Source organism: Dinoponera quadriceps, unplaced genomic scaffold (assembly GCF_001313825.1).
Source record: "Dinoponera quadriceps isolate SergipeBrazil2010 unplaced genomic scaffold, ASM131382v1 scaffold1831, whole genome shotgun sequence".
NCBI lineage: Eukaryota > Metazoa > Arthropoda > Insecta > Hymenoptera > Formicidae > Dinoponera > Dinoponera quadriceps.
The window spans coordinates 376,507-392,154 of record NW_014556430.1 but is presented as its reverse complement, the minus strand read 5'-3'; the positions used below and the strand labels follow the sequence as shown (position 1 = coordinate 392,154).

Below are 15,648 nucleotides of genomic sequence, written 5' to 3'. Positions count from 1 at the left end.
TTAAACTGCCGTTGTAATTTCACTGCATTACCCTGCGAAGTTCCCGTGAAATATTAAGTGCCTAAAAGAGCGGAGTGTAATTTCCTCTCGCAACACGGCTCTCTCACGTATCGCTAAGTTTATTCTTTCCGAGCGCGCTAAGAGCTCTCACGTTTTGTTTAGTCTGCGAACGGTGGCGCATACTAGAAAGCATAAAGCATCTCTTCACACCCGTCCTATATACAAACGGATAACGGGTTCTTCCCGGAGGATTCGGGAGGCATCTTTCTATAAGTCACACGGGCGTTCGACTTGCCGTCTCGATAACGCGGGAAATATTGAAGGAACAGTTCCGATGTATGCCGAACGAAACTCAAAATGAATTGTAAATAATGGGAATGTTATCAACATTTCAGCCGCCGTCTTCAAATTGATCTCCGGCCAGTAACTGTGATATGCGAATGTTTGCTGCACACATCGCACAGGGCAAACAATATAAATTGCGGGACATTCAGCTAAAAAATTAAACTGAGTTTTAACGCATCATTATGCAAAATTCCTAGTAAAATACTTATATATATTTCTCCTGTAACATAGTTTACATTGTTGATCAACAGAAAAATATATGTAGTCTGCAAGTAAGGGCTGTGACACATAGAAAAACGTAAGCAATAAGACTAATAACTTAAGCAGTAAGAAAATTAACTAATCACAGTCAATTCTCCTTACGGTCGAAGAATAATTGACTGTGATTACTTGCTGTTGCAATTTGCTTACATCTTACTGCTTATGTTTTTGTGTGCGTCATGAGTCGCTCAAGCGTCTTGGTAATATTACCAAGATGCACCATTCAATTCTGAGAGATATTTGTATAATTACGTCTCTCTTTCAAAATAATTTCAACATAAATATATAAATTATACTACCAGCTCTCTAGTATTATATTCAATTATTTTCCTGCAGTTTTTTCGAAAAAAAAAAAATGTTCACGAGAGAGAGAGAGAGCCGGCCGTTCTACTTGACCTACCTGGCTTTTATTTTTCGGCCCATTTATCTCCCCTACGTGCGTCACGTAGCAGAGCCGTATTACCGCGAGATTACGAAAAATTGTACGCTCTTTGTAACGTTCCGGACCTTCCCGAGTTCACCGCACCGCACATTTACGCCGCGCTATTCTTGTCGGAATTGTACCGGTCGCGCCGTAAATTGTTTCTGACGACGTCTCGTTACGATCAATTCTTTACCATATTAAATATAATTGCGCGTGTGCGCGGTCCCTGCGCACGCTCACCGGAACGCGCAATCAAGCCCAATTTGTACGGTAATTAACGTAACATCGTGGTAACCCCGTCGATTTTCTCGAAACGCCGTTTTTACGCGCTTGCAAACGCGTTATTTGAACATTTCTGTCCAGAATACGCCTGTTAACAGAGAAACGTAACGAAGAAGCGGAAAGGGGGATCCACCGAGTTATATTGCCGCTAATGCAGTAAATTTGTAATTGCAATGGTCACTGCCTTATTTTGTTAATTAATTATTTCCAGACAGTTGTGTTTTAAGGCGGTTGCAACAACAATATTTGCTGATACCTTGCTTTTTGCTTCCTATTTCTGTAATTTTTCTTTCATTCTCTCTATTTATGTATATGCTGGGACCAATAAAGCCTATTATTATTATTATTATCTTAATTGTGAAAAGAACTGTGAGTGAAATCATACACGTGAAAAACAGATATCATCAGATAGCGAAGTCGGCGGTAGAATCGCGCGAGAATCGATTCGGCGATGTAAAGAACTCACAGTCGGAAAAAGCGCGGATTAAGGACTCAATATCCGAGACCTCTAGGGTAGACATGAATATTGCGTGTCACCGTGCCGTATAAATCGTGCCTTCCTTATTGCGGAATATCCTCAAGCTGAAAGACAGACTTACGTCCGTCGTTTTCATGCAAACGTTTATCGATCCTCGTTAAAATAACTCTCGCCGTGCAAATATGTATGTACCCGAGTAGAAACGTATCTAATCAACTTGGTTCCAAAATTAGTAGTTAGTTAATATAAACTAATTTAAATCTTTTGGCTCGTTATTGGTTTATAATTACGAACTCAAGACATAATAAAAAAAAAAGAGAAAAAAAATATTATATTATAAAGTCTATATATGTACAATTTAAAATAAAATGAATGCATTAAAAGTTTCTTATAATAGTCGCTTTAAGTGAAAACAATGACTTGTGATAAAAATCGATTATACAATTGAACAAATTTGCAAGCAAGCATAAACTATTAACTGATTTAAATTTACCATAAAAAGTATGATGTATCTATAATGAGGTAAGCATTTTCTAATGGGTCTAGCGAGAACATTAAATGAGAATAAATTCTAATAATTCTCATAACGTAGAGCATTCAATCAGGCTCTTCAGAATTTTAAACAAAAATAGAAGGTCCTTAAAAATAGAAGGCTTAAATAATAGTTCATACTCATGATCGATGGTAGACCTAAAATTAAACTGACTCTTCTGAGAAATCGGTTTTGAATACGCTCGAGAAAGGGGATAGATGGCCACTCTGATACGGAATAAATTTATTACCTCGTGGTTAGGCGCCCTTGAGGTTCAATTTCTACTAGGGTACGCGTATTAAAAAGAGATCGAAGGATCCCGTTAATAGCTCGTCGACGAGACAGTTCGACGAGCGAGGCTAGAGGAGGACGAAGAGGCGCGCCACCCGTGGTGGGCACGAAATGTGCGGCGAAGCTGTTTTCGTTCGCCGATGGACATCCGGTTCGCCACGCGCACTGCGTGTGTCTTAAACCTGACGTCACAACACACCTGCCACAGCTCACAGCTGTTTCTTCGATTCGTGGCAAAGGCGGTGGTAGGAAACACCCTTGACAAATAGGCGCAACCTGAGCCACCATGCGTCCGTTTCCTTCGATCTTTCGGAAACAGGCGAAGGAACCGGCCAAATCTTGCGGAACAACTGGGCTCGTAAACGCGATTCTCGTGCAGTTCGACGACTTTAACAACAGGCTCGTCGGTGAATTTAAGCCGAGTCTTCCTGCCGAGGAATTTCACGAGAGGCTTGTGCAAGCTGATTGAGCAATTTTACAAGTGGAAGCTTCCATTGAAAAATCCGAAGAGACGACATGAGTGAAGCGGACAAAATGGTTTCGTAATTCGATATAAATATCCGTAACTTCATTTTCCGCACGATCGATTACATCTTGCAAGAGGAAGAGATTCGAGATTTTAATTAAGAAAACGTCGACTCTCTCGTAATGCCCGGCGAATCCTTCGTTGAAATAATCGCTCGGGATTTTCCCCGAGTTTTGTCCGCCTAGACTCGTTACGAAGCCGATGATTTCTTCGCGCAGCTAAGCGACTTTTATCTTTCTACACGGTTGCGCGGGTTTCATCGGCCGCGGCGAGACTCATATTCTCCGAGAACGCGCGAATTTTCTGCCGACCCCGAAATTTTCGGGCAGGAATTATTCGAGCGGATTCGCTTTGCATAGATTACGGGCATAAGCCGAATTTTATTGGCGACGTCGAAGTTTCGCGGCGGCGAAAGTAAGTCTACTTTCGATAGATCGGGGAAACCTATCGATTGAGAGCGTCAAAAGGAAAACGGAGTCTGAAAGAACGCCGGCGTTTACCTGGCGCACGTGTCCCGTCATTTAAATGGTATAATCTCCGACGCGTCCAATAAAAGGCGATCGCGATAAGAAATACGGAAGCTCCTCTCCAAATGCACGTTAAAGCCGTGCTTCTTTTTTATTTCAAGCATTACGAGTTGGAATTTGCTGCTCTCGGCTCATTAACTCTCACATCTTTGCCTATTAAATTAGTCATTTCTAATCATTATCTTCACTTACGGAACATTGGTAACTAATTGGCATCCTCATCTCATTATGCGCCTTATTTATCTTTACTATTTTTGTAATCTGTACTTTTCATTCTTAATTTCTTTACTTTTATCTTATCCCCATTTCTTTTTAGCTCTTTCTTTTTTTTCTTTTCCTTGAGACTGTTGTCCGTACATTTATATTGTACTCTACCATTTATTGTCCTTATAGGATAATAAAGCATAGTAAAGCGGATTCTTTTCTATTCCCTTTTACTTCTTCGATGAAATGTATGATCATGCACGCGTAGTAAATACATAACACGTCTTGCAAAATCTATCTTTGAAAGCTTGGTCCCGGGCTTAATATTGTCCAAAGCTCTTTAAAAATTCGCCGATAAAAAAAAAATATAAAACGAAGGAAGTCGATTCTATCGTTACATAGAGCGAACTCTAACTCTAAGAGCTACAATGGAAATAAGATTTAGACAAAGCGATCTTTATACGCGGTACCGACAGTACGGGATGATTCTTAGGGGAAGAAAAAAAAGAGAGAGAGAGAAACGCATCACGTCAGCCTTTTTTATCATTCTCGCGCGAAAAAAAATCATTCCCCTGCCGGCGCGGTAATGGAAGAATCCTGTAAGTGCGCGTAATGAAGAGATGACAGTAAATTTTTCACGGATAGTTAAACTCTCGTGGCTATCGCTTTTACCATTTTTCCCGCACCACCCCCCGCCACTCTACCGTCGCGACCCAGCTTGGCACACTTTGGGGTTTATCAGGCGGTTTTTATATTTATTACCTAGCGCACGATCACGCGCGCTCGGCGCCGAGAACGATCCCGGATAAGAACGAGGACGGTAGGGGCGCCAAAATCAACCCCTCGGGTTCCCCATGACTCCACCCTCCCGGGTTCCCTTTCACCCCCTTGCCCTTCCTGGAGAACGACGCGACGCGTGTTTTACACCCGCCGCCGTTATCCGGCAGAGTTGCAACAGATGCAAGTGCACTCTTCGATGTTGCTCTCCCTCTCTCTCTCTCTCTCACGCCCCGGCTTTTTTTCTGCACCGAGCTCGACGGTATTCCCCTGAGACATCTCGGGAAAGGCCCCGCTGGTCGTCCGGTTAACTAGAGTATTGTTCGATTATTATTTCGGTACATATCGCGCACTTGTTACCTCTTTGTGCGGTCATATGGCGGTCGGAGGGTGGCCGGACGAATGTCACGCGAAATGGAAGACGTGACGAGACAGATAGAAGACGCGACGCCCCGAAATCGATACCGAGAAACTTAATTAATTCAACAACAAATAAAATTCTTGGACATCGGTAAACAAATGTTTCGGCTATGAGAACCAAAGTTTGATTCTCCGAACCAAATCTTTTTCACCTTCGTTCCAGAGAACCAAATTTTTGGTTCATCAAACTTTGCTTCTCACAACTAAAATATGCGTTTGCTGATATCCTCAAATACAAGAATTCTTTTTGAGTCGAGTAAACGAACTCCTCAATCTTCCGATGCTACCCTTATATATAAGGTCTATTTAGTCCTACGATCAATCGAACTTCTTCTTCATGAAGATAACGGAGCTCGCAAGATGCTCCGCAGGGTAGCACCGGCGGGCGCTGAGAAGGTGGGAGGAAATTTCGCACGAAGACGACGAAGGCCGCGACAAGCGATAGTGCCGAAGAAGCGGCCGCCGGAGAAGACGAAGAACGGACAATGATCTCCGTCGCAACGCGGCGGGAACATCTGCTCGGCAGGCAGTCGAGGGCGCGCGCGCTCCTCGGATCGTGTCTCGCGGCGTGTCCTCCTTCACGGGGCCGATTTCCTCCCGATCGTGCCGTGAAACTTGTCCCACCTCGGCATGCATAGGTATTCATTATCCTCGTCGTTCAGCGCCCGACGCTCGCTCCTTTTTCCGCGCGATCTTTTTTGGTCCACGGGGAACATCTGCGGCAGCTGCGAGGCGGTGGACCGCCGCGGGACGAGGCAGGTGCTCACCTTCTCCGAGGTTCTCCCTCGCCTGCCAATTACGCGTGCCTCTTTCTGCCTCCCCCACCTCCTCCGGCGTTCCTCTTCGCTTTGCCTCCGTTTTGTGTCTTCATCGCTCCGTCTCATTTTCTCCACCTTCCCCGTCCAGCCTCTTCGCTGGTTTTTCTCTCGCTTCTCCCCTCCTCCTCTCGTTACCATCCTGCCACGCTCCTCTTTTTTCATCCTTTCCTCTTCTCGCCACCCTCGATCGGCCGGCTTCGATCTCCTGCATCCTGTTGCCCTCGTGCCAACTTCTTGCATTCCTCCGAGCATTTTAGCACGCTCCACCTTTCCCTCTCAATTATTGACGACTCTCCGTAGTTTTTTTTTTCTTTCTTTCGGCAACATACGGTAATCGTTCGTTGCAACGGGTAATGCGCGTGTAATAATGTCTCCCTCGCCGTCGTCTTACGGTCTCGATCGATCTCCTTCGTCGCGCGTGCACCTCGCGCCAACTTGTTGCGCCGCTCCGGGCGGCTTCATAGCGCGGCCTTTCGTCTCTCCCGTTTAATTACCAAGGAAGAGGAAACGAGTATTATAAATATTACTCCACCGTATTGCCAATAAGAGAGCCGAGACCGTTCGGCTATATTACGACGTAATATCGCGCGCTTCCCAGCCGAATGTCTCCCCTAGATTAAACGGCTGTAAAATATGGCGCGATTATTTCACAGACGCACTCTTCATATCGCCCTCCTCCGTCTTCTCATCTTCGTCTTTCATCTCGTTCGTCTCTCTCGCTTTGTTTCACGCGTCTCGTACCACGCTCGGCCCTCTCAGCTGCCGCTCCGAACGATGCGCCGCTTCTTGGTCCAGCCCAGCTTCCCCCTTTTATTTTTTCTCGCCCTGCGAGATGGAAGCCGTCTGCCCAGGGCGAGATCGGGGCACGTGCAGCGGCTCGCATATATCGAGGGCGATTTGGCTCGGAGATGTATGCGCTTACGTGCATCGTAACGTTTCCGAAGAGTGAGTTAGGACATCCGTGCTTCGCAGCGTATTTTCGCGAAAGCAAAAGAAGGAAGGGGGGGGGGGAAACGTGATCGTTCGCGCCTCTCGAAGACAGCTTTTCGTCCCGGGCCTTGTGCGAAGTTTTCACGTTAGAAACGCGTTAGAAACCAATATGCAAGAACTTCGTATCTCACGACATGCGGCAGCAACAAAAACATAATGCATTCGGTGATGGTTAATTGCACGAGCGTGGGGTTGCCCAATATATATATATATATATATATATATATATATATATATATATATATCGATGCGAGGGGAAGTGTTTTATCGAACTCGGTATCCATAATGTATCGGTATCTCTCAAGTTTGTATAAGAAGTACATCAGTATACGAAACCATACACGCTTGATAGGGCGTACGCTGTTTGCGTTACGCGATACAGCACGTATCATGTTTAGCGAAGTTATCTACGGTTATGCTTGCAAGATGCACCCTAGGTTTTCCTACGGCGTGGAAGATCGGACTCGAGACCTTTTACGAAATTTTACAGCGTAATGCGTCACGGTTAGATATTACCTTCGCGCCACCAGTGTCACATATATGCAACGATCTCACCAGAGGCATTATTTTTTCAATTTTCAATTTGCCTATTTAATGTGGATTACGTATATATAAGCGCAAACATGCACTACATTAAGATAAAAGTACAGATAAAAGTACAGTGAGCGATTATAGTGATTTTCAATTTAAGATAGTTGATCCGTCAAGCCATTTTCTCCAGAATTCTTTTCAATTTTAACTACACATTGATGGAAATACTACCTACACGTCTATGAAGTTAGAAAATAGTTGACTCGGAAATTGAGATATTCGCAACTAAAGATGATATTTTTTAATACGTATTCCTTGAGATTAATGCTCTATTTTTAATTTCTATTTTTAATTTTTTAATGAAAAAACTATTGATATTAAGAACTAATATAGATATTACACAAAAATTTCAGAATTACTGACCATTCTGTTTTGAAAATAGATATAGGAAATTTACAATTTATTAGTAATTATCCGCGATATGCATACATATATACATATTTAAATATTTATACATCATATTATTTCGTGCAAAAAATAATATGGTGTATATAACAATATGGTGTATCAGGTATGCACTTCTATTAGCTTAACTACATATAAATAAAAAACATTAGTAAAAAAAATATATCTCCATATTTGTTAATATTGTGTGATATTTGTCTTAATTATGCTTCAAAATTAGCATTACTTAGATAGTTAAATGAAATTATAGAAAAGTATATATATAATAGTTAGTAAAAAAATTGGAACACTTTCCGTGGATTCCAGAACAGGAGAAAATCGTCTGACCATTTCGCCGTTTCTGCTTCTTCAAAAAAGGGGAGACTCATCGGGCAGGAATGCGTTGCAACTTCTTTGTCGCCGGCTACCTGTGAAGTATGGCTACCTCTCTGAATACCCGTGAACCTCTATTTTGTAAACTTTCATTAACGCACGATGATTCTAACCCATCCTAATTTACGCATCTCGTACAGACTCACGTATAATGTTTTGTGAAATATGTATGAGTGAATTGTTGCCGATGCGAAAATAATCGTCGATTACATCGTGCGTCTCGTTAAGGGCGAATCTTGCTAAAGAGGAAGCGCGAAATTACCGAAGGAAACGTTCGCTTCGCTCGCCGTTATGCGTGACCGACGCGAAATAGAAATCACGCTGGATATTATTTACGCTCCTTCCGAAACTCGCTCGGGCCTGCCAGCAGCCGCACGAACGCTTCGAAGAAAACCCGGCCCGGCTTTGGACGGGCCACATGCCTTCCTGCTTCTCCTATCTAGCAGCTGTCCTCACGCACCAGTGTATCTCATTCTGCTCTTAATACGGCGGAGCATCAAGAGATCACTTTACATATCGGACGATTGCACGATCGACTTTCTTGCAATTACTCGTCGCTCTTACAAAATCACTAACTGAACATTACCGTAGCGCACACTGTTACTTACTCAACTAGCTCTTCGCAATTGATTGAGCGTCAAAGCAATTTATCAAGTCGGTATAGTGAGTTTCGATTTTCCTCAGGAAAAGGCTTAGAGATACTTTAATCATTTTCTGAGGTTTACAGCACAGATAGTCGATGGTAAAACGGTTGCGACGCATTTCTTCCTTCGACGTGCTTCCGAAGGAACAAAAACTGCCGGAACGGTCAGACGACCTTTTCCCGTTCTGAAATCCATGAAATTGAAAAGTACCGCAACCTTTTTACCGACCACATATATATCTGATCGTGACGTGCTTTATCGTGAAATAAGCCAAGGTGCAACCTTCGACTTTCTGTCAAGACTCGTGGCTAACATTGAAAAGTTGCAGAAATTAAATTTACGTTGATTTTTGCAATCCCTCTCTCTCTCTCTCTCTTTCTCTGAGAAAAGGAAGAAGAACCGACGAGAGTACGAAAGATCAATTTGTGTGCCCAATATCTACAATTATTTCGCTAATAACTCCACACGGCCACGAAGTGATGAAGGCAAGCTGTCTCGTGACGACCTCCCCGGGCTTTTTAAAGCGAGTTTACTAAACGATCGTTGACAGCCTCGGGCGATCTTGCGCAACGCCAAATTGTTCCGCAGCAAAGTAAAAGTGACGCTTCGTTTCTCAAAGACGATAAATCGAACACACGACTCACCCATAAAGCATCGCCGCCCCAGCTATCCCGCCGCCGCATTGCGCCGCTATATAGAGCACCGCGCGAAGTGGAGAGATCCGTCTGCACAAAGCGAACGACACGGAGACCGCTGGATTCACGTGTCCACCTGCATGCAAGAGGATTTCCGTGTAAAGAAGAGGGAAGCATCAAAGACGGACGGAGATCGTGCGATCCCTTCTTTTTTTCTTCACATTCATGCACCGTCGTTTGATCGGTGCTTCTTTTTGACGCAAGTTTTACCTCGGTTCACTTTGTTGAAAATTTACAAAATCAGTGACCAAGCTAGTCAGGCGTTTCCCGAGCAACAATTTCTGCTTCTGCCTTATTTCTCGTGTTTTATCGTATTAGTTTCTATTTTATTTGACACAATGCAAACCTGCTGGTACATTGCAAATCCAAGTGTGTAATTTTTACAAACTTACGTGCGTGAAATCGTGTAATCACTTTATTATACATTTTATGGATAAATGATACATATTTTTTCATATATATTTTTATAATAAATATATACGTTTGTTACGTATTTGAATAATTCTTAATATCTGGAAGACTCAGTGATTTTTAAATTATAAAGAGCATTTATAAAATGTATTATTAGAGATATTATTATTATTTGTTATTATTATTATTATTATTATTATTAGGAGAAAAAAACCTTAACGTTTTTACTGAACTTTTTATAGAAAAACATAAAGAATTTTCTCAACAACTTAACTGCATATTTCCCTATAATTACTCGCAAGACTCGCGTATAAGAGGAACTCTGTATGTAAAATTGTTCTATACGTGTATACATTTATAACCAATTGTTCATTCCTTCATTTTTACACACTTTGTAATATGTATTGTACACAGTGAAATATGTTAAATTGCACATCTAAACGCGTAAATTAATTTTTTTACGCAGCAAAGAGTGTGTAATTTTCATGACGGAAAATCAAATCGCGCACATAAATGTGTAATTTTACACACACAAGTGTGTACTTACCATACCCTTTGATTTGCAGTAAAAACGGTTGCACCGAAATAGTAAATAAATTTGTTCAATGAACAGCAACGGGTCCTAATTGACATATCTCACTCGCTCATTACGAAGCGAGAGAGTGAATGACGCAGAAACGCGATCAGGTTTCCATTATGATAATATAAAAACCGGCATAACAGCCTTGACGCGTGGCGACTACGATTTTTAACCGTGTGCGCACTTGTACGCACCGTTGAAAATCGCGGTAACCCCAATAATATAAGCGTTGAGGCTATTACGCGCGCCGGGCTCACCAGGACTGCAAGTTTGCACGCGTCGTCGTGCGCATGCCGCTGCAACGTACTCCGAGAATGCTCACATGCGTTTCGAGCGGCGCACGCATATACGCAGCGTTTAATATCCACATTGGCCAGCGTAATCGGTTAACGAGTCAATCAAGAGAAATCGCGAGGGCCGCTGGCGAGCGACACGGCACAAAACAAGGAACAGAACCATTGACGCAACGAGATAGTTGCTTTGAGCAGTTCGCGACCCTTCGCACAATTATCCTTCGACCGCTTTATAGGAGACGCAGGAGCGTCGCAGCCACGATCGAAAACAATCGCAAACGCAAGTTAAACGCTTCTTTTAATCGATATCAGTTACACCAACAGAAATTATAATTATTTTGAGGCCTCAACTACACTTGGAGAAAGAATTGGTTAAAAGTTAAAGGAGCTAAAGTAGACACAGCTGATATCGTTGCTAAATTTATTAGCTGTTCGAATTAAGGCGCTGCAGCGAACAATATAGTTGCACCTTGCGACAAATGCATTTTACTTTTAGTAGCTAACGCCGTTGCTACCGCAGCTAAATTTATTAGCTGCGGTTGCAACGACATTAGCTTTCCACAATATGTATATAAAATTTGCATCACTGACATTATAATAATATTTACCTGAAAAATGGTTTTCCCGACTAATTTTTTTACTATAACGATTATAGTTACAAATACGAAATATATTTTTCTCTCGGTGTAACTTCGATTTCGATTCGTCTCTTTCTACGTATTTACAGGTGAAAAGAGATAGATGAGAACTCGACGAAATTTAGATCAATTTGGAACCAATGATGTGTTGAAATTCGCTACTGCAGAAGCATATATTGTCTCGGGTGACGCCTCTATTTAAGCAAGACGTTACGCAACGCGTATACACGTAATGTCTCAAATCATCTCGCTCTCAGTTGCGCCAGTTAAAAATTATAATAATAATTAATAATCAATGATCGTTCACAAAATGACGTTAAGTTACATTTTGAACGTCGAAGTCACCGACTGAAACGTTTCTTTACGGACAGTTTAATTTCTATAAAATATCTATTTCAATTCGCCTCTTTTTGTATATTTGTGGTGAAAAGAGATGAGTGAGAGTTCAATGAAATTTGGATAAAATTGGAACCAAGCAATGTATTGAAATTTGTTTCTGCAGAAATAAGTTATTGGCCCATATTCTGAACTCGTCGTATTCATCGATAAATGCCTCTAAAAGTGGCTTGAGAACCATCTGATTGGCTAAGAAGCGTTATCGAAAAGTGAATTCAGAACCATCTCTTGGGTAGCTCCATTTTAAGCAAAACGTTACGCAGGACGTATACGCAACATCTCAAATTCTCTCGCTCACAAATTGCGGCAATGAAAAATTGAAATAATAATGGCAGTCTTACCGCTCACGTGGCTGAAGATGAGGGAGATCGCGGCGATGGCGAAGCCGGAAGCCACCGCGGTAGCTAACACGGAGAGCCCGCTTCCGGATACAGCGGAGGCCGCGGCTGCACCGGATACAACCAGGCTGAATAGAAAAGTAGCGAAACACTCGACGGCTACCGCGCGCCACAGCTCCAGACTGCGAGCCTCGATCGACATTGGTGCCTTCCTCTCGACGACATCGGCGTTGTTCTCCCGGAGGGCCGACAACCTCGTCAGGATGGTGACGATATGCGCGTCCACCTCGCGCGACAACGACTCGGTCGTCATTCTCGGTTCCGTTCTTCTCCTCAGAGTAAATGCGAGTCACCGTACGTCGAAACTGTTTCCGCTCGCTCAAAACATGTTCCCCACGTTCGAGGATACGACTTTTCGCCGCGCCGGACCTCGTGCACTTTCTCTCTGCAACGTCCCAGTTGCAATCACACCGGCCGTCACCACCTTTTGATTCTTGTCGGTGCCTGCGACTCTCCCAGGACCCTGATCTTGCCTCAGGTCGTCCGGTGCTGTGACATCCGCGTGGTCGCCGGTTTCCTCGACGCGGAAACGTGAACGCCGTCGGTCGCGCCGAAGCAGAGGAAGCACCCGATGTTGCCGCACCGGCAACGCGCTCACGAGTGTCGAGCCAACCCGCCGGCGAACAAGTGGGTCCCGCGCGCCTCCACCACCACCAACACCCCTCTCTCCGGTCATCTCCTCATACCCGAATGCACATGTGGAGGAACTGCACTCGGGCATCACCGCCACTAACCAACCACCACTACTACTCTAACACCGCGCGGATGTTTTCTAACTTTGACCCCTGGACGATCTTGTTTCCTTCCTTTTGCTTGCCTACCCGACACAGCGTTGCAACGCGACGGCAGTCGTCATTTTTAGGACCGGACCTTTGATAACCGAGCTGAGGGAAGCGTACAAAACTAATCGCAATGTAAAAGAGAAAAGAGTTTAAGATGATCGATTATAATGTAAGAATAAGTCATCTACCAATTCGTGAAGGGGGAAATTTGGAATTTTTCACCCTCCCCCGGTAACGTGTGTCTTTGAAAGTTGAAGACCACGTATTTTTGCAAATTAATAATTTGGATTTTTGCCGTTAATTTCAATGAACATATAAAGATTTTGTTTTTAAAAGGATTTTAAAATAGATTTTTCAATGTTTTATATCATTTTTTACTAATTTAAAAAAAATATATAAAATTTCTCTTTGTAAATAAATTTTTTAATGTTTTACATATTTTTTAAATAAAAAATTATGTATTGCTGTACATTATGTACTAAACCAGCGGACGAGGAACACCACACACATTATTGTATATAGACTGTGCTACATAAATATGTTTTGCATGTGTACATTAATTTTGATAGAAATAAATTGACATTAAAATGATTTATCTGCTGTAAAAATGTTATTATTTTTTTTTCCAAATGAGACTATTTCTTTCTCCCACAAATTTTCAATTTCAGATATTCAAATAATTCAACTTTTTCGAACCAACATCATTATACTATTTTTTCCTGAAGTACATATTCTTGAGTATTGTAGTATCCTAAAAGGATTTGTTTCTTTTCACTCATAAAAAATTACAAAATCCCATTTTTTCGATGTTTCTGCTCCGACTTCAATCTGTAAAAAATAAATAAAATAGAATCCGACTTCTATAATTGTGAAAACTTGTTATTAAATTTCCAAAAATATACGAGAATTTTTTAGATTTTTATAGTCCAGAACAATATAAAAACCTGCATTGGCCTTCAAAGAGCTATGTTGCAGGCTAAAAGTGTGAAATTACATTGCCGGCGGAAAGCTAACTTCGAGACCATCGTTGCGAAAGAAACTTCACGAGCGGCGGACTATTCAGGGGGTCCGTAAAACAGTAGACGACGTACTACGTAAGAAAATGGACGGAGTGCTCTAATAAGAGCCATTAAGAATAGCACATCGCGCGTATTACCTTTAGTTAAGGTACTTAAGCTCTCAACTACGCGTATTTACACGCGCGTCAACGCGCGTATTAAAAGCGCATGATAAAAATAAACTAACTAAGTAAACCGCCATATTTGACCACGCGGTAGGTCTTATTCCCACGAGTTCAAAGAGCGTCATAATGTCCACGTTCTCACAAAAAAGGGATTTACGCACGACGGGACATGAACAACGAGCATAATGGCATCCATTTAGATCAACTTCGCCGGGATGTCGTAGTGCTACTGGTGATGATGGTGATGGACGACATCCCGGTGCTCCGTGTTCTCTCTACGAATTTGCATGGCCGACCACGATTTTTCGTAGACCCGTGTTCAAGCACGTGATCGACAAAGTCGACAATGCGATCCGCCGCAGAAGAAGAAAGTCGACTGCGAATTCGACTGTCCCTGTGCAAGGTGTTCCGCGTTTCCGCTGCAAAAATACAAACTGGTTTACGGTTCTCGTATTCCGACGATAGAGATGCAAATCTCCGCGGGACTGCGTCGATGTAACGGTAGGAAAAATCTACCGGGAACGAAGCTATCCGATTTGTCAATTTTAAATGCAGGTATAATGGCTCCAATCACCGGATATTTCCCAGGTGTAATGCTCTACGTTTTTTTCTCCCCCCTTCCTCCCCCTTTCATATGTATGTATACGAAAGACGAGGCCTCTTCGTCAAACCGGACGAATCCGAGAGAGCGCGATAACCCGCGGTAATTAAAGCCATTTAACTCTTCACCGGGACTGTACTGGCGCAAAGTTGCGGCCGGGAATAGTAATAAATTCACCAATTACTATAAATTGGAGAACTTATGTGCGAGGGAGTAAGACGAGAGGAGAAAGGGCATCCGCTGCACCGTCGCCGCAACGCCGGCAAACGCTTTCCCCGTAATATCTTTAAATGCCAAGCGATATCGTCGCTCGGCATTTTTGCTTGGATAACGAAATATCCAGTAAGATTCAATCGCACTCGGATATAATCAAAGGGCAACGTGCAGGAACAATGATCGATTGTACCCCCGGTGATTCCCTCGACCGATCATATCCACGAATCGTACTAATTGAATTGATTCCTACACTGATGGAAATATAATGTAACAACGATTTCACTTGTACGATTCTCATTGCTTCGCATTATTATTATCGCACAGTTGAAATGCCGATTCTTCTTTCAACGCTTCCGCAATTCCCTCCCATCGGAATATCCCGCATAAATTGGTACTTACAAACCCACTGGCTCCGCCTTTGAATTATTCATGCTCCTAATTGCAACTTATCACCGTGGTTGTGTTCATTGATCATTACGGTATATTACGGAAATGCGTAAGGCGAAATACGTGTTCGCGCGAGTGACAGTCTCATTTCTGTAATTTCTGAAATCCCCCCCCCCCCTCC

At 42.8% G+C, this 15,648-nt stretch overlaps 1 protein-coding gene across 2 annotated transcripts in view; it reads right to left on the bottom strand.

The window, feature by feature from the left end:
• The window catches only part of LOC106747373 (neurogenic protein big brain), a 31,988-nt gene that overhangs the window by 12,757 nt on the left and 3,583 nt on the right, over positions 1-15,648 (bottom strand). Inside the window, exons 4-5 of one of the 2 annotated variants that reach the window (XM_014624831.1) lie at positions 12,242-13,182; positions 9,532-9,658 (exon numbers count right to left, since the gene is read on the bottom strand). In XM_014624831.1, the coding sequence (XP_014480317.1) occupies positions 9,532-9,658; positions 12,242-12,551 (437 nt within the window). In that variant the 5' untranslated portion in view covers positions 12,552-13,182. Of the gene's footprint in view, positions 1-9,531; positions 9,659-10,540; positions 10,733-12,241; positions 13,183-15,648 lie in introns of those variants that run through there. The other variant, XM_014624832.1, reaches the window with a different exon arrangement.